At 38.5% G+C, this 27043-nt stretch overlaps 2 protein-coding genes across 4 annotated transcripts in view; one reads left to right on the top strand and one right to left on the bottom strand.

Moving 5' to 3' along the window:
• Ppp1r1c (protein phosphatase 1 regulatory inhibitor subunit 1C) overlaps positions 1-7226 on the top strand; it is a 126944-nt gene extending 119718 nt beyond the window's left edge. The window contains exon 5 of the mRNA XM_010636798.2: positions 5271-7226. Coding sequence (XP_010635100.1) covers positions 5271-5359 — 89 coding nt within the window. The 3' untranslated portion in view covers positions 5360-7226. The remainder of the gene's footprint in view (positions 1-5270) is intronic.
• Positions 7227-20487: 13261 nt separating this feature from the next.
• The window catches only part of Pde1a (phosphodiesterase 1A), a 313193-nt gene continuing 306637 nt past the window's right edge, over positions 20488-27043 (bottom strand). For 2 of the 3 annotated variants that reach the window (XM_033756277.1, XM_033756280.1), the window contains 2 exons: positions 26897-27013; positions 24870-25283 (listed from right to left, as the gene is read on the bottom strand). In XM_033756277.1, the coding sequence (XP_033612168.1) occupies positions 26940-27013 (74 nt within the window). In that variant the 3' untranslated portion in view covers positions 24870-25283; positions 26897-26939. Of the gene's footprint in view, positions 20519-24869; positions 25284-26896; positions 27014-27043 lie in introns of those variants that run through there. The other variant, XM_033756279.1, reaches the window with a different exon arrangement.

The following is a 27043-nucleotide window of genomic DNA, read 5'->3' as shown; positions in this document are numbered from 1 at the left end:
ATATGTTGTAAATAGTATTTGCATAGGAATCTGGCTCATTCTCTCCTTTCATCTAACCAGCTTATTGCCCAGTAAATTCCTGTTCAAATTTCTGTCACCCGAGTTGGAGTTCTTCCCTTACTAGAACTCTCCTAAAGTACTACCTGTTGTTCTGGTCCAGAGGCGGTCTTCACTGAGCTAACTTCACTTCATGCATACCGTTGCCCAGTGGCCAACATCCCCAACTGACTTGTCCTTTTGTCTCTTGCCTGGTCAGCACACAGAAGGAGCTTTATTGGGTCTAACTCACATTGCTGGATGATTACTCTCTTGTTTCCATAGACAAGTTCACTATATTTTGCTGTGTTTCCTAGAGTCCAGTTCTAAATTTGGGCACAGCAGAGACAAAGGGGGATTCTTTTCAAGTGAGCTGAGTGTTATCTGTGATTTGTTTCTACTAAGGGAATGTCCCTGGGTAAATTTAAATTCTACATTTTCCTGACACCAAATTATTAAAAACAGTAACAATTGGAAAGACTGAAAAGTTACATTGAAATCCACTATGGGAGGTTCTGTTTTTCAATAAAAAGTGTCCCATGACTCCGAGTTACCCTATTCTTCTTAAGTTCTAATTTTGGAAGAGATGGAGCACTGTGGAAGATGAAGTCCCAGTGACCCAGTGACAGAGCTCCCAGGAGAGATTAAAGACCAGTATTTGTGTCCAAGCTTGGCCAATGACTGTGAATTTAAGGAAGTCTCCTTGCCATCTGAACTATTCTTTGATTTTTAAGGAAGAGATTAGACTAGTAGTCCTATTCATGGTTTTTCTGAGGGGGAGGAAAATCAGGAACCACTCTGAGTTTCTGCTGAAAGTATGGACTTTCCTCCTCCACCCAAAAATGAAAAATACAACTATAAATAGAATTCTGAGAGGGTCAGAGACTCTCTAAATTCCATCCACATATTCCCTAAAGGACACTTTAGAATGATTTCTATGGTTTAAAGTATGTAGTTGAAAAAAAATCTATTTGCATCCACTACTCTCAATTACTTTTAAAGTGTGGAGTGGATGATTATATCATTTGACAGTAAAACTGTTTTTGTTTTTAGTAATGCACTGTTATCTGTAACATAACATATTTACTTTGTAGATTGGTAGGCTCTGTCTCCAGGACAGTGAGGTTATAACATGCCTCAGGAATGGAAGGTTAGCTTCGAGTTGAACATGTGCGGTGATGAGCTGCTCATGCTCGTGGTTCATGTTGCTGGGGAAACAGAGAGAATGTGGAAACTAGGGTTGCTGATATAGCTTAACAATAGAGCTCGTGTCTAGCACGTGGGAGGCCCTGAGTTCCGATTCCTGGCACTGCCAGCGTGCAGGGGCAGAGAGGGGGGAGTGGATATAGGAACGGTCTTTTTTATAATGAGGTCTAATATCCATCCCAAGCCATTAATGCCAGCTTGATGCCACGTCTCAAGAGCTACACAAATTAATTTTATTACTTTTCCAGTCTGTTATGGATTCAAAGGCAGCTTCTACTGTCCTCTCTTCTCTTTATGCTAAATACTCCAGTAGCATCTGAAATTCCTCTAGTAAAATTCCACATATGACTACTTTTAATCAACCCAGTTACCCTTTCAATGGTTCTTTCAAACACAAATAAAGACCAACACAGAGCTGGAGAGCAGTTCTCATTTTCAACCGTGATTCTGCCATGAGGAAATGCCACCAGTGGGGTCAAGAGCTCTGCCCCTAAAAGGAGGCAACTCCTGTGGAGTCGTGTTACAACTGCGGTCACCTCAAACCCGTAATTAGAATCAATCAAGATTGCACTCATACTCTGTTTATTTTAGAACCAAAATAATTTTCCTTGAAGCAAGATGAAGAACGAAGGTAAAAAAAAAAAAGGCAAAACAGCACATGAAGGTAGTTGATCTCTATCTGCATTGCTTAGGCTGTCATTCCAGATCTTTCTTTATAACCCTAGTTTTGCTATTCAACATGTTTTACCCCCCCCCCAATTTTGTGTCATCTACAAATATACCAAGGCTGCCATCTTGGGCTCCAGAATGATTGGTAAAAATATTGACTTGCGGTTTGTCAGACATAAGATTCTGTCAATTCACTATTTATAATATTTCGCTCAGTTGTTTCACAACTTCATCCAGCCCTGATTTAACCACCTGATCTACGGAGCAGGAAGAGCATATAAAGGTTCTACTTGTGAGCAGCATTTGTTTCTTTTCCTTTTATTCAGTCTCTATTTTATTTCTTCACACAGGCACAGCACACACCCTGGTCAAATGTATGACCTCTTTCCCTGTGCATTCTTTCGGGATGGAGAAAAGTACCTCCATTGTGTTTTCTGGGCTCCTCTGCTTCCTGCTTTGGCCAACCCTGGCTGAGTCTACGCATGCCCAGGAGGCTTCCGCCCTGAGCCAAGCCACAGCCCCTGTGGAGGTGAAAGGCTTTCCTCATGCTCTTTAGCATTTGGCATTGGAGGTCTTTCCAGGAATTTCGTCAACACCCCCAACCAGTGTTTTTCCCTCCATCTCTGAAATTCTCAAGCATCAAATGAGAGTTTAAAGAAGACTGAAGCCCAAAACATACATATATTTGGAATAGTGGAAGGGGTGGATAGAAAGAAATTTTCTGATAATGTGCATCTGACTTCCTAACTAAATTTCAGCATCCTTGCATCTATAGTTAAATGAATATTGCTAATAGGAAAACTATTGACCTAAGACCATTGCAAAATACAAGATAAACAACTATCCATTATCCAATTAAAAGATACACTAGGTAAGCTTTCAAAAGCCACCGCATCGGTTGCAAATGTTCTGCATAACATCTCTGTGATAATGTGTGATCAGCTTCTGCTTCTTCAGAACTTTTCACCTGGAAATAATTCATTTTGCTATCAAATAAAGCAAAGGAAAGAAATGCCATAGTTGTCCAAGTGAGTAATTTTACATTAAAAATGTTTGGCTTTCTTATATAATTCTGTCACCATTATAATTATGACGTGAAAGCAATATGGATCAAGATAAATAGACCTCTATTCAAGTGTGGGAAAAGGTTGATTAATGGTTAAATAGGTTGGACATTTTAATTACTGATTTTTAAAACATTTGATTCTGTCAAACCAATGTTGGCATTAAATTGTTAACTTTTATTTAAAGAGAACTGTCTCAGACACAACTGTATTGCTTTGCAGTTATATCATGGAGGAAAGGGATAAGCTGTGGAATATGTAAACTTGGTGAGGTACAGTCACCTTTGGCTCAGGAAAAGAGGAAGAAGTGGCTGAATGAATATTTCAGAAGAAACCCTAAGAGCCTCAGGACCAGTGTTGGTGTTCTAAACCTATGGCAAAGCTTAGCAGATGATAGGAAAGTCTGGGTGAATATCTAAAAAGCTGAATGTGAAATTTAGCTCTTGATAATGGAGCTGTACAGCATTCATACATTCATTTATCCTACCCACAGAGGGACAGTGAGGTGTCAGAACTTCTCTTAGAGCCACACTAACCTTAGAACCTTGTGCAAATCACTCGTTTTCTTCTCTGAGTCTAAACCCACCATCCAGTTGTTCACCTCATGGAGTTGTGAGGCTTAGTGGCTCATCTAAGATTCCAGCAGAGGGACTGTTTGGATACTCAGTGAACTCCCTTCCTTTTGCCTTTGAATTTTGACCTCTTTTCCATGTAATTTATAATAATATGAAATAAGATTCATTCTATAATAACAAATGTCTCGGTACAGTCTTGGGTCAACAGGAATTGTCACTGATCTGTATTTGCAGATGAAATTAAAGAATCTAAATATTATTACAACAGATCAAATATTTTTGCAAGATAATCCACCAAGTCCAAGGATGTTGTTCTTTGCCAAATAGTACTCTGAGGCACACACTACAGTGCATACACACTCACACATTTCTTGAGTCTGTTTCATACCAAACATGAACAGTGACACCTCTTCATTTATAAATTCTAACTTGAGCATTGCTTTAGTGATACCTAAAAAAAACCTCATAAATCAATTTTCCAAAATATAAAAAGTATTTTAAAATTTCACATTACATATTACTATATGTGTACAGTGCCAGCAGAGTGCTAACTTATAATAAATCCAAAGGAAATAAAAGACATTCTAGTTGTTTGAATACAGTTGCTGTAGGGCTGACCTTATGATTTATACCCCAAATATGTATTTTGAAAAAATAATTTCCAAATAGATTTGCTAGAACGGACAGAGGCATATACTATATCATTCCTTCATTAATGCACACAATAATTTAAGCAATAAATATTAATGAGCACCTACTCTTTTGTAGGCTCAGTGCCCAGGCCATAAAGTGAAGTTACCTAATCCCTGATCTCAAGGAGTTTGCTCTAATGAGAGAGACAAACACACACACATACTATATTCACTAGGTAGAAGTGAATAACAACTGATAAAGGAGTGCTCCGGGTACAATGGGGGGATATGAGAAAGAGCTGCCTAATTCCACAAGGGGAACTGAGCTGGTCTTCGGAGGAGGCCAGGAGATAACAAGGTGGCGGGAGCAATGTGCTTGGCAGTGAGAATGGAAGGAGGGCAGGGAACGGGAAGAGTAGGTTACAATTAGGTTGAAGCACAAATTAACGTTAAGAGACAGGAAAAAGAGCTGGTGAGAAATGAGGTTTAAAAAGCAGGGAGAAATCAATCAGCTCCTCTGAGTCTGGAAGAACAGGCAAAGGAATGTCAGTGTTTTTTTCCACTCTATTGCTCCAGGTAGTGGAGAATTTTGAAGAGAGGAGCTCAATAGTCCAGTGGGTAGGTTCGACCTCCAAATGAATACAAACAATATTGTTCTTGTTTTGTTGCTTACAAATTACAGAAATGGAACACACACTCTCTTTTGTTCTTAGGGATTTCAATGGGTCTCTTTGTAGTCAAGTTGAAGGATGCCAACAGCAATATTTGAACTACTTGGTACCACAGAATAGTAATAAAGAGCTTGTGAACACATTTTTAATTAATAGTGCTTTAATAGGCTGTGATGCAATTCTTAATAGAGAAGGTTTCATTATAAAAGCTTGTCTCTCATGGAAATTTGGCTGGCTGTGTTTTTGTTGCTCAGTGGCCGAAAGGTTTATGTAGGATTACAATGTTGAGGTCCTTGGAGGAAGGCATATGTATGCCATCGAAAATCTTGCATTCATTTATCCCTTCCAGCAAAGCAGTGAATCTGCTAGAAAGAAATTTCATTGGAATTTTGCGTATTTTTTTTTTTATAATTTCAGGGGTTAAACATCTGAAAGGCCAGAATGAACCAGCGTTCCCTGAAGAAGAAGAGGGTGTAAATGAAAGAGAGGCACCGTGGGACCATTAATTACCGAACTGCAGCAGGAAGGCCTCTTGGCAATAACTGAACTGTTCATTTTTCTGAACATCGCAGGAGCGCCAGGTCTTGAGTGTCAGAAGCTGTCCCCACCTCTGCACTTCACACACTCGGGCCGTAACACACCTCCTGGAAACCCTCCACCACCGAACTCTAGAACTAGGTACCCTGTATTCTGCACCACGCCTAATTAAGCACTGTTTATTTTATAGTGATTTTCTTTTGAAATTTGCGAACGTGTGACTGTTCTGACTCTAATACCACCAGAGCTTAATCCCTTATGTCCTACTGATAGTGTTTGCATTCAACTGTAAATAGCATAACTTTAACAGAAAAACACATATTTAATATACTTAGACGTGAGAGTGTGGGGGGTAACTTAAGGAGGACTGTCTAATGAAACTTTTAAGACTTGCACTTGTCATGTTTCTGTATGTAGAATAGAACATAGAGCTTATTTCCAGAAGATAAAGGAGAAATGTCAGATGTTCCTGACTGGAATTCCTATAACATCAGATAGTAAAGATTTTACCCCTCCAACTGCACACTTATGGCTGTATAAAAACATGGAATTCTCATTTTCTAAGTTGTGCAAATATATTTCCCAGCATTTAATCTAGTTATTTAGAAAGAAAAGTGCTAAATCTCCAATAAAATATGAAAATCTCTTCTGCTTCTTTTTTGGCTATTCCTTGAAATGTAGGCCATCTATTTCTTACCACATTTTAATAAATCTCTAACATTTTATAAATCTCCCATGTTATATCACAAGAAATTACATTAATTCACCTGCATACTCACTCATCATTTCAACGACTATGTTATGAATGACCTTATCCCTCAGAAGGTATTTGAAATAAACAAAATAAACTCTTACCTTGTACAATTGACATTAGTATAAAGCAAAGATTTACAAGACAGTATGTATTCATTGAATATGACTCTTTTAAAACTCAAAATTCTGTTGCTTTGAACAATTTTAACTACCATGACATTTTGATTCAAAATACAGTGGGGATGGGGGATTACTCATTTTGTTTCTTACAGTAATATTAATAAACTTCAACTGTTTCTTGAAAAAAATTCAAAGATTGGTAAAGGAGAAATGAAAAGGGGAAAAATAAAATGCAAACTTCACTGCAAAATCTTAATACCAAGATTTGGAGAAATAAAATGATCATTTCTAAGTTTGAATATGAGTTTTATAATGATTAAGAGATGGGGCTGGGAATTTAGCTCAGTGGTTCCGCCACCTACCTCACAAGCACAAGGTCTCAAGTTCAATCCCCAGGACCAAAAAAATAATAGCAATCATAATGATTAAGTGAGTTCAATGAAGCTGTGGAAATGTAGCAGAAATAACAATTATTTTCCTTGGTATAAATTCCCAAAGAATATAAATACAACATTAATTGATAGCTGGTACCATGTACATGAACAGTGTAATGAATATTCTAGTTCTTTCTTCCCCTCCTCCTCCCTCCATTCCCTTTCTTCCTCTCTCTCCTTTTCTTTCCCTCCTTACCTCTTTCTTCTCTTTTTACTCTTTCTCTACCCCTTGTGGTTCAGCCTGTTTCCAGTGAAACTTTCTAGAGTTTCAAGATCAACTAGGATAATTACTTGTTTCATTTCCTAAGTTTCTCTCTACCTCTGTACAAAACCTGGTTCAGTCCCTGTTTAATAAGAGATTTTTGAATTCATGGTTGGAAAAAAATCCTGATACCCATTGAGAATATTTGAGACACCCTGAAGCACAAAAAATAAAACTGCCCTTCCCTTTCCTTGAATACACAGTTTAATAGGTGTGTGTGTGTGTGTGTGTGTGTGTTTTGTTTTTTTTTAAGGATTTAGGCACACAAAAAGAAACCAAAGCTTTTGCTGATTTTGTAACACCATTTATAGAAATAAACAGCATGGCTCTGGATTCCTCTGTTCTGTTCTCCTTTCTCAACAACATAAAGATATCAAAATTAAAAGCATGTTTTCCCTGGAAATGTTTGTTTCTTCTGCTCTCCATTCTCAAATATAAAGAAATTACCATTGACAGCTTCAGTTTTTCTGGACAATGTGTTGTCTTTCTCAGAAATTTGAAGGAAACCAGTTGAGATAATGGATTTTCAGTTTCCTTTTTTCACAGCTATAGTTTATAATAAAAAAAATAGTTTAGTAAAAAGACAGCATGGCTGCAGTTGAGCTGAGTGAGTTAAAAAAACTTTCTAACGAAACAGAAAACAAAATCTTTATATTTCTCAGATAACATTGATAATATAATATAATGGTTCCTAGACCGGCATTGAGTCGTTCTACCTTGGATTCAAATTCAGCTTCTACAAGATTTTAGACTTGTTTATTCCATTTGTAAAATAGGTACAAGTCATACCTAACCTATTGTACAACAGTTGAATGCTCACCCCAGCTTGGTACATTTAATAACTGATGTGCATTATTGTTAAAATCAGAAAGGACCTCAGAGAACAGCCATCTAAATCTCCCCTAACCTGTGATCCTGTTCACCCTCATACACAAGTGATCTCCCCACTCGTTTGTGAGTTAACTCTACCTGTCCTCCGCAACGAAGAGCTCTGATTATGCTTCTGTGCTAAACCCCCTTCTCCTAGTCACACCTTTTCCTTTATGCTTTACTTATTTCAGAAGATTGCAGAACAACTTTAGCTCCTTTTCTTATGTCTCAGCCATCGGGATCTTGAGAAACCTTTGCATGCTGTAGCCTAAGTGTTCTCCTTTCTTCAGTGAAACGTCATCAGTTCCTCCCCAACTTTTCTCATCACCTGGACCACTCACTTTTGGGTCCTCCTCAGTTGTTTACACTTAACATGAGAAAAGTTATGCCAGCTAAATAAGTTTCAAATTCGCTCCCCCACCCCAGTGCACGAGAACAAGGCAAAGAATGTATTGGCAGCTCAGGAGTCCAGACCAAAGTAATTTCTATTGGATGATACATTGTAAATCCTTTGACTTGTCAGACTTCTCACAGATGGTTTCCATAATAAATATATGCCGATAGTCTGCATTTTGAAAAATAAGATGATTTTAGGTTGGCCAAAAACAAAATTATGTTTATTTTTTATAGTTAAGCATGGTACTTTAATATATGTAAAACTGCATAACCAGTAACCCCAAATCTATGATTTTGTAGTTATTACTACTTATGATGGCACAAATTTAAAGTATAAACATATTTTAAGTCAATTTAAAGCAAAATATTAGATAACTACAGTAGAGGTAGTACCCTCAAGTGACAAAATTAATATACATTTGAGCAAACTTTCATAAGCATTGAGTTTCGGATATTGTCACAGCAAACAATTCAAGTATAAATATTGCAGAATTCATTTAATTGCAGGATGGATATTTAACTCATAAATATATATATTGCATTAATTTAGAAAGTCTTTGTATGATTTTCATCTGTATCTAAAAGCAAACATTTTAAGTGCAGAATGAATAATAGAAAAAGCATGGCTACTCACATGAAAACATTTATACCAAGAGGTAATTTTGACTATTTGCTTTCTCTGAGTAAGGAGGATATGGAAAGGAATACCTTTATTTTTAAATGGCTGATTTAAAATCCAGTCTTTGAAACTTCAAGAGATATATTAGTTCATAAATATATTACCATAATGTGAAATCTGTTGAAGAAATTAGGTTATTGCATGCTATTAACATCATCATGTTCTGAATTAAATATCAGAGAAAGAACTTTAGAAAAATTCCAGGGCAGCACTTGTTGTTTTAAATGGCATGATAAGTAACAAAAGTACTAGGCTTGGCAAAACATGGAGATCAGTCAGGGTTCATGTTTCTGTTCTGCCATAGTGTGTGACTCTAAGGAAATAATCTTCATGGAAACTAAGTGCCGGACTGTTTCATAAATAGATTATCATTCAACTGTAGCTCTTTTCCTGACTTTCATTTTGTGGAGGCTGACAATGATACTTTTCACTGCCCAGTTTATGCTGATAATGGAAATTCGGTCTATAGAGGGAAGTTGAACTTGAGAATGGAGAGAAAAGTAGATAAGGTTAATTTCAAGAAGCTTGGACACTTTAAGAAAAAAAAAAACCCTGGATAGAATAGACTAAAATGATATTGGATTCATTCATTTTTATCCTTTACTCCACTAATATGACTTTGTATTTTCCCCCCTTCTCTAACTTACAGCAAAAATGAGTCTAACTTAAGGCAGTGAGAATAGTAAATCCCAGAAGTCTAGACGCTACTAGCGCAGAATCCTAAACATGACAGAATAGTAGGGTATATTTGGTGAATGGCTTTTCAGAATAGGTGTTAAATGAAGACGGTCACCAGAAGGCCACGAGAAGCAGGAGAAAATAAACACACAGGCTTTGCAGAGCACACGTTACCCTGGGCTTTGTTTTCCACAGCCAAGACCAGTCTGCAGGAGAGAGAGTTTTTTCCAATGGGAAAATGTCACCGAGTTCTGGTTTGCATCCTTCGTTTTAAGGGTGGGAATACGGACCTAGCGGATTTTTCCTCAGATGTATACACTTAGTTCAAGACACTGTCGAGTAGCAAAGCATTTGGCAACAAATAAGAGGCAAAAATGACACCAAAGTTTGTTTCTGTCCTGCAGTAAAATATTCAGGACTCGCACAGCAAGGCAAAAGGTGCTTCCCTTGTCTCTTAACAGTCTCAAAGGAGTTGTAACCACAGGTCATACGCTGCTCCAGGCATCTGGTAGGCTCTGAGAAGAAACGGTAGTGGGAAGAGAAAGGTGAAGAATCTGGAGCACAGAACCAAAGCTCGCCCAGGAACCCTTAGCTAATGTCTTGTGGGCCAGAACTGTGTCATGGGGCCACCCCTTGAGAAAAGAGAGTTTGGGAAAGTAAACACATGTAACTGAGTATCCTGCCACATCTCAATTCAATTAATGCTCTCATTGTGAAAGTGACTATGGGTGGCCAGGTGTAGTGATGCACCCCTGCAATCCCAGCACTCAGGAGGCTGAGGCAGGAGGATCGCTGTGAGTTCAAGACCAGACTGGGCTACATAGTGAGTTCCAGTCAGTCTCAACTACAAAGTGAGACCCTGTCTCAAAAAAAAAAAAAGGAACGTGAGAATGGATATTGGTTGAACAGCTAGGAGTATCACTTCCCAAATGATCGGGATTTATAAACTTTCCTCATATCCATGGGACATGGAAGCCGCCCTCGACTTATAATCGTCATGAAGCTGAGAACGTCAATACTCCCCAAATATTTTTGTTAATTAAAAATACAGAAGTTAGGTAAAGTTTATGATAGATCTCTTGCTGGATAAAACCATCTGTATATTTTAATTATTCTATGTTCTTTTATAGGATTTTTGGTATAGTTTTACAAATATATTTTATATCTAAGACCCCCACATTGTAGTTCATTAATCAATAAATACATATTAGTCCTCCCGGCTTTCTAGACCTTTCCAATTGTGGGGATGCAAACAGTAATGAGAGAGCGAAGATCCTTCAATGCACAGGTGTATATACTATAATGTTCTGAAGATAGTCAACATACACCTAAAGTCATAAAAGTTAGAACATTTCGGATAATGATGGATTTCTGGAAGGGAATAAAGGAAGGGGATGCGGCGGAGGGTGGCATTTTCCCTTTGTTGCAGAAGCGTGGACTTCAACAATTCCTTTAATCACTCTGGAGCTCGGATTTCTGACCAGCGTGCAGTGGAGAGACAACCACAGGACCACAGCAGGGATCTTGCGTCTCTACAGTACATACTTCTCACCTCTAACTCTCTTTCAGGAGCCACAGGAAAGCAGCAAACGAGACAAGAAATGGGAACAGATGGAAAACAACAGTGTGAGGGGAAGGCAGGATCAGACAAGGAATGAGTGCCCTCGTATGCTTGCGCGACAACTCACAGAATAACGTGGTCAGAGTTAGAGATGTGCACACACTCGCGTAGGAATGTGAATGCGTATGCTGTAGTATAACATTGTTTTTATTCTTTTAAAACTTGCCCTTAGAAAATGAGCTTAAAAAGAGCAATGTGCTTTTCTGTTGGTTTGCTTGTTTCTTTAAGGCTTGAAAGTTCTTTCAGGGCAAAAATTCCTCTTACAAATCAGTAATTGGCCAATTTCCTCTACTCTACCATACAAGCTATGTTGCTATTAAGTGCTGTGTACCAAATTTTTTTCCTTGTAGTGATTTGTGTGATGTGACATTAAATTCTCAGGAGCGTTTCCACTGTTTCTAGAGTATTTTCGTCTTCTCCTCAAGGTGTAATAAATGAGTCGATAGCAAGAAGTGGACCTGTCAGCACTGTGGTCCTGCTGGAGCTTGGAAAATACTAATGGGAACCAAACACCATTGCCAGCTCCGTCTCATTGTGTTCTTTGCTGCCTGCTGCAGAGCCTTCTGAGGCACTTGAGATGTTTTATGCATAATATTGATACGCTTTTCAGAAACTGTTCCTTTAATTTATATTTTTTATAATTATTTATATGACACTATCAGGTTCTCCCCTTTGGTTTTAATTAATTTCTATCTACAGCTAAGAAGGAGGTCTGCAGGTTTAAGAGACTCATCTTCAGTTTTGCAAATCCTGGAATCTGAGCCTTCTCTTACACTAGAATGACTTTCGGATGCATTTCCTTTGTTTCTTTTTCAAATTCCACTGTGTTTATTTATTCCTGTTTCCTTTTTAAGTTCCATTGGTCTTGATTCAATTTAGTTCTACGGATCTTTATTGGTCATCTACCTGAGCAACTACTGGTTTAACCATCAGAGTTACAAAAACGAAAAGGCTGATATAGTGTTGTTATTCTGTTAGTAAATATTTGCTTAATTCTTTACAAGTGAGAAGGTGGCCTTATGTATGTTTCTCAGTTAATAATCAAATGCATTATGTATGATGGCTAGGATCTATTTTATACATAGGAAAAGTAGAATCCAAGGGAAATAAGTGACCCAAAATGAACTTCTATTTCAATAAGCTTGTCCCCTGGCTTGTGATCTGTTTGTGGAGGGTTGGTAGTTTTGAAGTTAGCAAGCCCATAGACTTTTATGCTCCTTGTAGCATCTTAGAGAATAACTTAAAACCACTCAGACATAAAATCTAGGAGAAGCCTATGCTAATGAGGAGACTATGCTAATAAGGAACCTATGCTGATGAGCAACCCACATTAATGAGGCTGAGATAGGAGGAGTCAAAGCTCTACTTGAATTCTCTAGCATTGACTTTGAAAGGAAGATGACACAGGACAAATAAAATAAGCAAGTTTGAAACTCTTCTTATAGTACTTGGCTAATTTTAAAATATTTTCTGTGCTTATATCTATACTTAGCTGCACTATCTAAAAAATAGAATTGCTGAGTTTATGACAAGAACAAGGGATCAAAACTAAAATATTTTTATTTCTTTTTCTTGATATTTAAAAAATTGCAAAACACAAATGAGAATAATTTCACAAATTGTCTTTTTAAAATTATTATTCTTCCCATGTCTCCCCCTAAATTTGAGAAATAATTATCATTTCCAGACCTCATTGACAAAGAAGTACAAACAACGCAAACAAAAGTAATCCCCCACACACTAAAATGTGCAATTTAGAATACACTATAGATATGCTAAAGAAACAATATGCTACTTAGGAAACGAAGACCATTTTATCTGCTGCTTTCTCCAGTTAACTGAGGAACAAATTTAATTGATTTCAAAATAACCATTTTTCTCCAAAATAGCAAAGGTGTAATATTGCTTTATATGAATCAAAGGAGTGGAACAATAAGAACTTTTAAAAAAATGAATAGCTCACAGATGGTTGAACGTCTCTTTAATCTTTACAGGGGAATTTCTTTACTCTCTTCTTTGTTGTTTAAAAAAACATTTTTCAAGGCACTGCAACAGATAAGTGGGTTTTCCATTACAGTTCTCCCTGCAGCAAAAATTCTGTGATGTGTCTCATAATCATACTAATTATATTACCATATGTTGCATTCTCCTTTCTTCTAGCCCGAATGGGACATAGATTTCTTATTTTGACTTTGTCACTTGTTTGTTACATTTGTCAAGTGTTGTATCTGCAGTCCCGCATTTGCTAGTAAGAATAGTTTAAATATTAAATCTTGAGATGAAGGTCAGTGATGCATAAGGTAAGAATTATACTGCCATATCTCAGACTTACATATGATACCAAGCTTGGGTTACACAATTTTTATTGCCGGTATGAGTGAAGTTTGCATATGAAGTGCTCCAATGATACTGGTTTATATCTCAATTAAATTTTAAAATTAAATTTATTTTGCATAGGTAAAAAGTACTAAAAATTAGATAGTGTCATTATAATCTACCAGAACCTACATCTATATAAAATAATTTAATGCAATATTTCAGGGAAGATATGGTTGCCAAAATCAATCTCCTTTTTGATTTTTTTTATGTGTGATTAGAAGCTGAGATTATTTTTTATTTAGGTATGTGTCTGTGTGCATATAGCATTTCTATGTGCATATTTGTACACATGAATGTATTCCCACATAAATATATATATATATATATATATATGAATGTTTCACTAAACTAAAATAAATTTTTTTTAAAAAAAGAGAAAGCAGAAGCCTATCCTGTTTGTTACTAGAGAATGAACACTTTGTTGACTAGATACTTCTAGGTTACCTCTGTATCCAGACAGGGGAGAAGCAGGTGGGCTCCTTGGCCCAGGATCTCCACACAAATAGGTCTTCTGCACCTTATCTTTCTGGAGGTTGAAGATCAAGACTCCAGGGTTGACCCACTTGGTTCTAGATTGCATCTAACTCACTTGGTGGATTCTGTGTTCCTCCCTCACTAGCAATTTCTGCATTAAGAAAGGTTTTGTCTTTTTTTATTTCTTCCAAAGAAAGCTGTAATTCCTCAGCTAGCAAAAAGGGAGAAATACGGGAAGGGGGATCTTACAGGTGTGTGGGTACCTGTAGAGATTCTTTATTGAGAAACTGCTTTTGTTGATTTTAGTGCATATGGTTGTCCAATAATCTGTTTTATTTAACAAGCTATTCCTGGAAGCCTAAAGGATATTTTTACTTCACCTTTACACTGATACTTTGCTGTTTAAAATTTGCATTAAAATCATTCCCTAGATTATCTGCCAACCAAATATCAATGCATGTAATTTATTTCTCTAACTCATCTTAAGCATACACATGACTTTCTGTCTATTTTCTTGTCTTTTCTCAAACAAGGACATAAGTGCTGAAGTTAATATGATCTCTGCTAAGGAATGGCTGCCCTACTTTATGCATGGAGCAACCTCTCCATCGTGTGGACTTTTAGAAAATTGCTACTGAATTTAAAGCCATGCTATAGTCTTGAAAATAGAAGCACCAATTAGTTTTGCAGGAAGGATGCAGCTCCTGGTAGGTTTTCCCCCCTCCATACTGTGAATTACATCCAACACCTTCACACTGAGCTGCATCTGCAGTCTTTCTTTCTTTCTTTGTTTCTTTCTTTCTTTCCTTCCTTCCTTTTCTTTTTCTTCCCCTTTCTTTCCTTGCCCCCCCTTCTTTCTTGATGGGGTCTCACTAAGTTGCTAAGTTTCCCAGGCTGTACTCAAACTCACAGTCCTCTCTCCTCTGTCTCCCAGAGTGCCGAGATAATAGGTGTGTGACACCACACCCAGCTTGATTCTTAATTTTTATATCCCAGGTCATGTCATTTCTTTCTGTATATCAGGTAATATTCTCAGCACCTTACATGGGCCATTTCATTTCATCATTTCAACAACTCAATCAAATAGTTACTTACCTCCATTTCATAGATGAGACAATTAAAGCTTATCTAAGACTACAAAGCTAGTAAATAATAAAGTCAAGAATTAAATGGAGGATCAAATTCTGTAGTTAGGTGAGAGATTTCTTGCTTCAATTCTTCCACACAAAATGTAACAAAAACATAGCATCTTCTAGCTGGGTACAAAATGATAATATTAATTTGTGTCCACTGAGGACCAGCAATGTCTTGGGCATGGCCCATAAGCAGTTGTCCTTATTCTACCATCCTATCAATGACTGTATGGTCAGAGGTTGAGAAATACTAAGAGCCACCAAGGACAAATGATCAAAATAGCCTTCTTGCTCCAAATCTGTGTGGTTTCCGCTATTAACGATGGATGATACAGGAAATTTCCTAAGAAATGTAGGCTTTTCTCCCTGGCAAAGTTACACGTTTTGCAGCCATGAATATATTCCCAATAGCAGAGCAGCTCCCGAAGGAGATACCAAGAAACAGATGGAGAGACTTTAAGGTCTCTACCATGTAATTCAGGTTTGCTTTTATATGCTATTAAGAATTAATTAGGAATTAGTGCACTCCTCTTTTGTCTGCCCTGAGAAAAAGAGGAATGGCTTTTGGGCATTCTGTGGACCTGAAGGGCTTCAGAAGTGATTCCCATTTTGATTGTATTAACTGTTTAGGTTCTCTGAAAAAGGATTAATTCAGTCATATACCATTCAAGACAAGCAGGATTGACTCATAATGATCTTTTCCATGAATATCTGCCAACACCCACAGTGTGTAAGGCTCAGTTCTTCCTCGCCTTCAAACCTAGCCACCAGGGAATGAGGAGCCGACCTACGGTTACCATGGAGAGGGACCACGAGAAGAGGGGTGATCAGTGACCGACCCAGGGCAACGGGAAAGCTCTGCAGGACATCTGCATGTGCGGGATCCTCGGAGGAAGAGGGACAAGGACCCGTGCCGATGGCCAAGGGAGGAGCAGACGCAGGCAGGGAAGCTCTGCCTGCACAGGTCTGGCAGAAACTCCCAGGAGTGAGTACAGGCGCAGGTGCTCGGAGTGAGAGCCCATCCCATCTTCACCTGGGAACCCACCCTGGCCTCCTGCATTGGAATCCCAGGGAGGAGCGCTGGCCACCTGCGCTTGGCTGACCCTGCAGGTGCTAAGGGCTGAGAACCTGTGCCGTAGCCAGCCTGTCCACCTGAGGCACGTGTTGGGGAGGGTACAGGAGCGCTGGAGATGCTCCTTTCTCCAGTGCTCAGGGTGCTGGGAAGGCCCGGAGAAGGAGCTCCTCGGCTCTGACAAGCCTGTTACCAATGCCACAAACCCTCCTTCTGTAAGAGCTGCAGCTCTGTGAAAAGCAGGCCTGCGAGGAGTCACGCCTGCAGGAGGCTGCCTCCGTCCACCCTACACCCACCAGGTAAAGGGCTTGTAAAAGAAGAAAAAAGGAGAGGGGTGAAAGAGGAGGAAGAAGAAGAGGACGTGATAAGGAAAAAGCTGGAGGAAGAGAGCAAGTGAGGGGAGCAGGAGGAGACATCGCGAGGGTGTGTAGGCTGCAAGGCTAAACACGCGCTATTTGCTCTGACTTTACAAAGCAGTTCTGCCTGTCACCTAGACTGGGAGAAACTGTGAAAAAGGAAACAATAAATCCAAAGAATTCGTTAGGGTTGATTAGGATAATAGCAATGCCAGAGAAGAAAAAAATGGAAGAGCTGGAAGCAGGAAGCCAAATATTTCACATAAGGAAGTTGGTAAAGACCTGAACGATGTAAAAGCTCTTTGGCAGGAAGAACTGGATTTTTAATCCTTATAGAAATGAAATATTTAGCTTTCAGTTGAGCCTGGCACTATGCCATGGTAAGATTCTCAACAATGGAAGAAACCGTAGATTGTATTCCGTTCAGCAATTTCTTGGGTTTTGGTTTGATTTGGCTGTTTGGGGTTTGTTCTGGTGGCTGAGCTGAGACCTAGGGTGTGGCAGACACCAGGTATTAGCTGTGCCTCTGCGCCCCACTCAGAGTCCTGGTTTAGTTTTGACAGCGTAGGAGAGTGCTGAGTACAAGTTCTACAGCCAGATTCCCAAACCTGCAGTGTCTGAGCTGGAAGATCTTCTGCTAATTGCTTCTCTTTGTCTTCTTATAAAATGGGCAGAACACTAATACTTCCCTCTTCAGGCTGGGGTCAGAATTCCATAAGATGGTATAGATCAGGAACTTAACACAGCCGACTTACGTATGTACTCTATGAGTGTGAGCCATTATGTACCTCACAGCCGGGATCAGATGCTAATACAAACTAAGAAATCACAACTACTACTCTGGTAAAAATATAAGTCAATAGTCTCTAAGTTCCTTACCAGTATATTTAATTCTCACCAGGGACATAACTCAGTGGCACCGCGCCTGCCTGGTAAGCGTAAGGCCCTGTATTCGATTCCCAGAACAACAAAAAAAGGATATTTAATTCTCAAAATGACATTAAAAGGTAAGTTTTAAAAGGTTTTAGAAATGTATATTCTTCTTCAACATATTGAATTCAACCAAACACAACTAGAATATACTGTGTTCCAGCTATGTTACATATGGGAGAAAAATGTAACAACACCTAAGCCTCTGCCTTCTGGGAATGCTTAGTGGATCTTGCAGGCTACGAGAAGAATATTATTGCAATGCTTTCTGCAAAAAAGCATTAGAAATGGGTTAAAACAAAGGGATTGCGTGTGGGTTAGTTTTATTGAACAAATACAAAAAAATCATAAAAGGAAAGTATTGTAGATGTTTGGTTCTTTCAGAAGGAAAATTGTGATTTTTAATTAATGGAGTAAGAATTATAAAACAGGAGTTTGGAGATTTGAGGCCTTCCGGAGTGCTCAGCTTATAGGTGTGTGCCACATACCCAGTGTGAAGTCCCAAATCTAATATTTAATCTGAAAGCACCAAATAGTGTACACTCAGTCACATGCATGTGTACACATACACACCAAGGGGAAATTAACCAAAGCTCGATGCACACGAAGATCCTTCTTTCTAAATAGATGTCATTTTTTTCACTTGTTCACACACATTCATGTTATCCACACACACAAAAATGGCTTGTAAAAATGAATTTCAGGTTAACCACATAAGAAAATGAACATATTTATTTGTACATTTGGTAATAATTAGAAATAACATGAGGGTTTATCAAGTAAAGTGGAAGTAACAAGAACCTTCCTTTAACCTCCAAAGTAAAAGAAAATGATTGTTTTAATTTATTTCTTTAGGGGAAGAGTTTTTCATTTTGTTTTCTGTTCTGTTTTGTTTGTACTTGAGATTGAACCTAGAATCTTCAACTGAGCTACTTCCTTATCCCTTTTTATGTTGTTGTTGTTGTTGTTGTTGAGACAGGAACTTGCTAATTTGCCCAGGAAGGACTTCAACTTGAAATCCTTCAGCTTTCACCTCCCAAATGCTTGGATGCTAAGCATGACTGGTGTCCCAGCATAGAAGAAGAGATTCTTTGTGTAGTCTCTAAAAGATAATTTACAGCTGGGCATGGTGGTGCACGCCTGTAATCCCAGCACTCGGGAGGCTGAGGCAGGAGGATTGCTGACTTTGAGACCAGCCTGGGCTACATAGTGAGTTCCAGGTCAGTCTCAATTACATAGTGAGACCCTGTCTCAAAACACACACACACACACACACACACACACACACACACACAAAGATAATTTTTTTAAATCTTTTTTTGGGGGTAGGGGGTGGCGGAAAGGTTGATTTAGAAAAAAATAAATTCTGGCTCTTTATAGAAACTTTTACCAGGTATAAATTTTTTTAATGTTAAATTTTTCTTCCTGGTGTGAATAGCTCAGCTGTATTTATTTGGATGCATTATTATTTAAGGTTTGTTATTATTCAACCTCCAGAAGTGTATCAAAGTTGTAGTTCATGGAGTGACACCATGATCTTTTAGCTTTTCACCTTCTCCCAGGCTATCCTGTGGAGCATTCATTTAGAAAAATTGAAAGGCTCTTCAGGCTGGGGAGGACTCTGAGAAACCCAAGCATGCTTCAGCCTTTCATCATGGGAAATCCTACACAGAAAACACACACACACAGACGATAATAGTTTTGGTAAGTTTATGATGGAACAAAAGCACCACCCTCAAAAAGATACAAAATAGTACAATATGTGGGACCGGGATGGTGGTGTTCATGCAGAAGAACTTGCCCAGCCAAACCCACCTACCCAAGTCCTTGTTACTTTGGTAAACCAAAAAACTAGAATTATCTCATGCACTGTCCCTGTGCACACATCTTTTGGCCCCTCAGGTTTCTCTCAGTGCCTACCTATCCCTACCTTTAGCATTCATCTTGTCTTCTTCCACACCTGGCCCTATGGACTTAATGAACAGAACGTGGAATAAGCATCGGAGCTGCTCTCCTGCTCATCTTCATGCTGAAAATACACCTGCTTCTTGTGCCTTCTATAAATTGCTCCCAGCCCTTTTCTATTTCTCCCTTGCATTTTGTGTGTCCCTAACTCAGATCACTTGTGGTTTCCAAACTGAGGACCAGCCCTCTCCCTTTTACCCTAGCCAAGGGTGAAACATTACAAGGAACATTACTTCTGTTTACTGCCCTAGCCTTCAACTCCTTCCACCTGCCCCTTCTGAGACTCTCTTCATAACATCTTCTAAATTCCTAGGTGGACCAGAAAAGCTGGCAGGTAAGAATAAAGCACATCCAACAGTCTTTTGAAGGTTGTATTTTTCACTTCTGCAAGTGATGTTCCCCTTTGTACACTACAAAATTCGAAGTACTTGATAGGCCAATGAAAACACAAGTCCCTTTGTAAAATTTTGCTTTTGTAGGACTGTTCCAAGCCCTCCTGGATCTGCCTGTAATTATGCACATAGAAATCATGTTCCATTAATACACCAGACCCTGGACCTGCACTCCTGTCCACAGAGTGTGTTGATGGGTCTGGGTGAGCACACAGGTGTGAAAGGCATTTATTCAGCACCTCCACTTTGAAGAAAGACAATCTCATATTTGAGTACTGAATAGAAGTTTATTTTTATATTTGCAGTGCTAGAGATTGAATCTGGGGCCTGTCCATGCTAGGCAAGCTGGTTACTCCTAAGCCACACCCCTAGCCCATACTAGGTGTCTAGAATAATTTGCTCACTATTTAATTACTGACAGTCACACATACAGAAAGCATCAAATATTGATGGAAATGCAAATTCCAGTTTTGTAGGTATGGATGGGGCTTGAGATTATTTCTAACAGGTCTCCATGTTTTGAGTAGCAGGGCTCTGCAATGATTCATGGTTTAGTAATTGGTTACAAACACACACATCATCCACTGTTGTTCACTGGAAATTCTGCCAACTGTCTGCAAAATAGAATAAAGAGGAGAAAAGGAAGGGATGGATACAGTGGGTAGTGACAGTGAGACAAACATCTCCCTGAGGCCCGGGCAGAGTCGTCTATTGTTTTTGAGAGCCAGATTTCCTTAGATTTTGCATCTGGGCTCCTCTGCTTACTACATGCATACATATACCCATATTATCTTAGCTTCCTTGCCATGTCATCCCCATAGCTGGGAATGATACTGCCTCAAGCTGTCATCATAGGAAGCAAAGGGGGTAATGTAAAAAAAACCAAAACGAACAAACAAAAAAAACCCAAAACCATAATGCAGTAGTGAGACTGTAACAAATTAGGAAAATGAAATCACTAACTATAATCTTTATCTGAAAAAAATGTATCAGATGCAAAGGAATAGAAATGTATGCTAATTACTTGAAATTCTCTACCAAAAGATAAGAATACAATGCAGAATATTGAGATGCTCATTTTTTTACTTTAAAATATATTGCCTTTTTGTTTCAGTCTGCACTAAATCATAGATAATCTTACAATATTTAAAATAGCAATTCAAAAGGCTTAATACAGGAAACATGTGTTCTATATATGAATAATATTCCTAAGTAAACATCTAGCCTTAACAAATGCTTTTTGACATTATGTGGAAATTTACCCTGTAATCACAATTCAAGTAGAGATGATTTAAGTGTCATCTGTCTGATGAGTAGGTCAGCGTCTACATTTTCACTGAGTGCTGCGGCATCATAGAGGAAATACGTATCATACCAGCTATTCTCCGTTCACCTAATTGAAACTCACTAGACCTTCACCTGGGATTCACACCTTTGCTTCTTTATTCTTCTCTAGCATTTCCTTATTTACACTGCTCTTTTTCAAAGTTTTCCCTTTGGTGCCTCTGTCCTGCCCCAAATGTATTCAGTGAAAAGAAAACATGGCCTTTGGTACCAGAGAGACCTAGAAGCAAATCCAATGTGGATCCCAACTTTGAGGACCTGGATGGCCTTGGACAAGAGTTTTTCTCTAAGATACAGTTTTCTTTATCAGTTGCTGGATTTTGGTAAAGATTACAGTTAATATTTGTTAGGAATTTGGAGACTACACAAGGAAAGTAGGTAATGACTACAAGATTTTGATAGTATTTATGAGGTATCTTTGAAACAGAGAGTAAATATTTAAATTAAATATGTATTATAGTAGCCTGTAATCCCAGGAGGATTGGGGGGCTGAGGCAGGAGGGTCACTGTGAGTTCGAGACCAGCCTGGGCTACATAATGAGTTCCAGATCAGTCTCAACTACATAGTGAGACCCTGTCTCAAAAAACTGAAAAAACTTTTTATTATGGTAAAAGACACATTGTCATTTACAGTATTGAGCCCCCTCACAGTACACCCCTTTCCTTCAAATACACTTGTCTCATCCTGCTTGACACTTTCTGAAGCTGTTTTGGAAGCCCTCTTTCGTGAATGCACTGTCACGGCTGCCCCAGCATTCTGAACTGACTCTGCGTGGTCATTTTGAGATTAAGGCAGGGCCAGAAGTCTCATGGCACCAGATCCGGTGATTAGGGGGATGAGGAGACATTGTGATGTTTTTGCAAGCCTACCTTTGGATGGGTGACCCTTGCCAGCAGCATTCACCAAGGTTTTGATCACACCTCATAAAGATTCATGAATGAGGATTCCTACTTCTGCTTCAGAAAGTGACAAGCACGGTGGGCTGAGTGTGTTTGGAATGAGGGTGAAAGTTTTGAGGGAAATTAACGTCAATATGTCTTTTATTGTAATAATTTTTTTATTGAAATCTTTACCATATATTTCACCTCCTAAGTGTCAGTTTATGTACCAGCTGTTTGAAATCTTCCTGGATGGTTTGTAGATGTAAATGGGTTTTTCCTGCTCTAATACCCACACTGGTGTGTTTTATTTGTACCTAGTTTTATAGTGGCATCTTAACTACTGTGTATAAATAACACCAGGGATAGATTGTCTCCTCTGTAAAACTTGAAATTTCTGTGGAAAAGATTCTAACTTTCATATTTACATGCACACATGCTTCTATCTAGGAGTTTACACGTAATGCTATAATAATAAATATTTGATAAATATCTCCTTAATGAAGCGAAATAACTTCTTGGCAAAACATCAGGTTTTCATTTGATCTACTTCTGGTTTCTCCCAATTTCTCCCACTTTTCAATGCCTGGCCATACAAAATTACATCAAACAGCAGATGCATAATGATATTGTCCAACAAATATGATTTATTTAGCAGTCATATACAATAGGAAATACAGAGAATTACAGCATAATAAAAACACAAGAATTATAAGTTGTCAAGTTAAAAATTAAATTAAAGAGGCTCTGGTTAAATGAGAGGCATGTTACTTTGCAGGATATATATGGCAGTTATCTTGGAATACAAATGCAGAATGGGACATTTCAGGTACAGCAGCCTAACTCATCAGCCCTCTTGGCACAATGGACCCCACACTGGTGTTTGCAGACGGAAGGGTGTAGGTAATCTCCCCCCAACTTCCTGTTAGATAGATAGCGCCACCTCCATCTAACTTCCTGTTGGATAGCGCCAACTTCACCCAGCTTCCTGTTGAATAGTGCCAAATCACAGCTCTCTTACAGAGAGTAGGAGATGAAGAAGGGAGCGATATGGAAAATAAAAAAGGGGAGAGGAATGGAGAAGGTGGGAGAGCGGGGAAAGGCTAAGTGCCTCAAGAAGCATGCCAACCTCGAATACAGGGTGAGTCTTCCCCACGTCTTCTGCAAGGTCAGCCCCAGGGCTTTGTGAGTCACATGATCTGGAAAACTAGGCTAAAGCCCAAACACAGAAACTGGTTCAAATCTTTACATTCCTTTGTTTTTAATATCCCAGTATAGAGATCTTAATGTATCAAGGGAACAAAGTGGATGTTTCAAACACCATTTGAGAAGCAGTGTTGCAACCTATTCCTCCCTCCGAGAGACCACAGCTTTACGAAAGAACTGGCTCAAGTAGGAATCATAGTAATTATACTTCCCAGACAATCATATTCTATTTTAAGTGTAGAGTTTTTTCTGGATGATAAATAGCTCATTAAAAAAAAATGACTCTAAAAGCAGTAGTTACAGTTTAACCATAAATAGAAATAAAAAGTCCATTTTTAAAGGACGAAAAGTCATCATGATGTGCATTTCTATAAATCTTCCCCCAGGACATTATTATAGATCACTCTTTACTGCTTACATTAAAAAATATCCGTTGTAATCTCTATGATATAATCCGGTTATTTAGCTGTGTTCTGCACAAGATTCAGAGGAAACTAAAGCTAAAGATCACAGTCACAGAACACTGAAAAGCATTTTGTACTGTCCACACACAAATATATCTTAAATTACAATGATGCATACTAAATATGCATACAGAATATGGCTTACACTTTAAAAGATATCTAAGCGTGAGTTATAAAGTCTCACCACTTAGGCGGAAAAGTTTCTGCCTGAATCCATTTCTAGTATTGCTTAGCATTATGGAACCCGGGAAAGAGGCAGGCGCAACTGGCAACTCGTTAGAATGGATGGAATCTCCTCCTTTCCGTCAGGTAACTTGTGGCTGTTCTTGATTCTTTCCCTCCTCTTTCTACCTTTCACGGAGACAAATTCACTTAAGCTCGCAGTCATTGAAACGTTCCTGTGGTGAAAAGCTATAGCACTGCATTGAGCTTGACCTTTCTTGTCCGCTAATAACAAATAAAGGTAGTTTTTCAATTTGTAGCAGAGGGAAGGCTTTGCACATGCTCGGGCAACACATGACAAGAGGCAGGACCTCTGAGGGTTGCAGTTTGCGTCCTTTTAGAAATATTGAAGGGTCACATCAATACTGTTATTTCTACAGAAAAGCGTGGGCTTCCGTTTCCGCGGACATCTTTAAATATATGTGCACACACGAACACAGACAGTTCTTGTGTCCCATCCCTTGGCTTGTAATGTATTTTATCACATCCGGATGGGATCAATACCCCAGAAGACAAGTTCCGTTCCCTCTTCGAGTCTCTAGCAGTGGCTGTTATTGGGTGCTGCCGGTAACGTGATCCTTCACTGTGACCAGCCGTGCAGGTGATGAAACCACAGCGATGAGGCAGCTGGCCCGGGGCTTCTGGGAAAGGCTGATCTGCTGCCACTTCCCAGCTTGAGCTTTACACCGAGCGTCCATGAGGCTGCTGAGCCCCAGCAACGAAGGTGCCCGTCCCCTTACAATTCAGCTGCAGCTCCTGGGCAGCCCCAACTCTCCTGTCGTTGCCATGCATTAAAATAAGGGCAATCTAAACAGGCTGTTCCCTGTGCTGCCAAAAAATATTTTTTGCACTTCATTTTTGTATCCTTCAAGACCTTTAAAGATTTGCAGTTAGAGCACTCTCTCAGACAATGCAAGAAAGTACAGTTAAAATGCTTCATCTTCTGCACGTGTATTGTACAGGCACGTGGCAGGGTTACAAGTGTCGCAAATTTAAAACTATCCACTTTTGTATTAAAAATTTCTCTAGCTTGATGGAAGAAGGCCAAATTGTGAAGAAAAAACAATGGCAGAAGCACTGGCCAAAAGCTCCCATAGAAACTTCAAGGTACTTACTTGGCCAGTTACTAGGTTAAAATGTGTGTTATTCTTATTCCTCCTACAGGAGTTCATTAAAATGCCTGATCCAACACTAGGCTGAAGTAGAGTATAGCTTTGTGGAAAACTGAGGACTTAGGATGTTTGTTAGAGACGTTTTCATCATCCTGAAATAAAATTCAAATGAAAATGAAGAACAAAGAAGGTGCAGGTGTGGGGGGTTGGGCAGATATCAGTCAGAGGATACAAAATTCCAGTCAGCCAGGAGGAGGAAGTTTTAAATATCTCTTGTACCACATGGTGACACTCACTAATAACATGGTCCTGTATTCTTAAAAATTGCCCAAAGAGTAGATTTTGTGTTCTTACCATGAAAAAATTATAAGTGTATGAGGTTTTAGATATATATTTATATGTGTTAATATGTAATTTATATTATATATGCCAATTAGATCAATTTAACCATTCCATTACATATATATATTTAAAGCTACATATATGTGATAAATATATAAATATATGTCAAAAATACAAAGGATAGAGATCATGAGTTTGTCATATATAGGCACTGATTACTTTGTGATGATTTCACATTTTACTTGATACACTTCGTCAAAATAAGGGATTTATCAGTATATAATAGATACTGATTTTACATCAGTTAAAATTTACTTCCTATTTCTGCTGTTTATATGTGTCTCTCTGTGTATGGATTGTATTCCCAATAAAAGCCTTTTAATACATTGGTCATTTTCACAAATATATTGGTAACCTGCATTTCATATAGTTTCCTGAAAATATCCAGAAATATTCCAGGTCCATACTGTAAATGCTTAGAAAATGCTCATCCTAAAGTTCTTTTTTTTTTTTCCCCCCTTTTTGAAAGGTTGCGCTATACACTGGCTTAGAGGTATCCTCTAGGAAGGAATCTTGCTTAATTTTGTTTTACCTTTAGCTAATGATACTTATTTGCTAAAAATATCCTTTGTTATATAAATTATATTATTCCTCTGCATTAGTTTTCCCTAAAATATTCTTCAGGGGTTTAATATATATCAGCTGGACCCAAAGGCATTTCTGAAATGACCATGGGCACTAAAGGTAATAAATGAGTACTTTTTTTTTTTTGGTACCAGGGAATCAATCTTGGGATCTGGCACTTGGGAGGCAAGTGGCGGAACCACTGAGCTAAATCCCCAGCCCTATAAATGTGTACTTTTAATATAGGTTCTTGAGAGGAAATTCAGCTAATTTTAAACAATATGCTACAACTGTTAACTGTGGAGATGGATTCCAGTTGCTGAAGAGCCGCTCTGTGGCCTGATGTCTTTCCAGGCTGTGTATAAAGTAGAAATTGTAGCCATCAACTAAGGAAATGTGGTGAGGATTCAGTGGGGTAACCCAGTGACAGGTTTGTAACTGTCTCTGTAACTCAGAATACCAATTGTAACATTTCAAAGGTGGTGCCCTTAACATTTTCTCTGGCTCCATCCTGCCAACAGCAAGATTCATTGTAATACTTGGATTTTTTGTTTTTTGTTTTTTTTTCATAGACACTAAGACGATTCCTCTGTGCATTCCTATAGCTTGTTATCAGTAAACACGATTTTTATTAGAAATACTTAAATTTTAGCTGGTAAGGTTTTTGCCTCAGAAGACTGAAGATGGATTGAAAAAAAAAAAGAATTGACAAGAGAATTTAAAGACCTTTGTCTCCAAGGGTACTCTATAAACCACTCATTTCAGAAATTAGGTTTCTCAACCAAAAACATAAAATTACCTCTCCTTTGTAAAATGACAGAAGCCTTTAAGATGTTTCAGTCCTACAGATGTGTGTCAACATGTTTTTCTTCAGTGTTTGCTAAGTCTTCTGAGTTCTTATGAAGATCAGGTTCACCTAAAAAAAAAAAAAAAAAAAAAAAAAAAA

This window comes from Fukomys damarensis, unplaced genomic scaffold (assembly GCF_012274545.1).
Source record: "Fukomys damarensis isolate Sample0158 unplaced genomic scaffold, DMR_v1.0_HiC HiC_scaffold_26, whole genome shotgun sequence".
Lineage (NCBI taxonomy): Eukaryota > Metazoa > Chordata > Mammalia > Rodentia > Bathyergidae > Fukomys > Fukomys damarensis.
The sequence above is the reverse complement of the archived record's forward strand: the minus strand, read 5'-3'. Positions and strand labels throughout refer to the sequence as shown.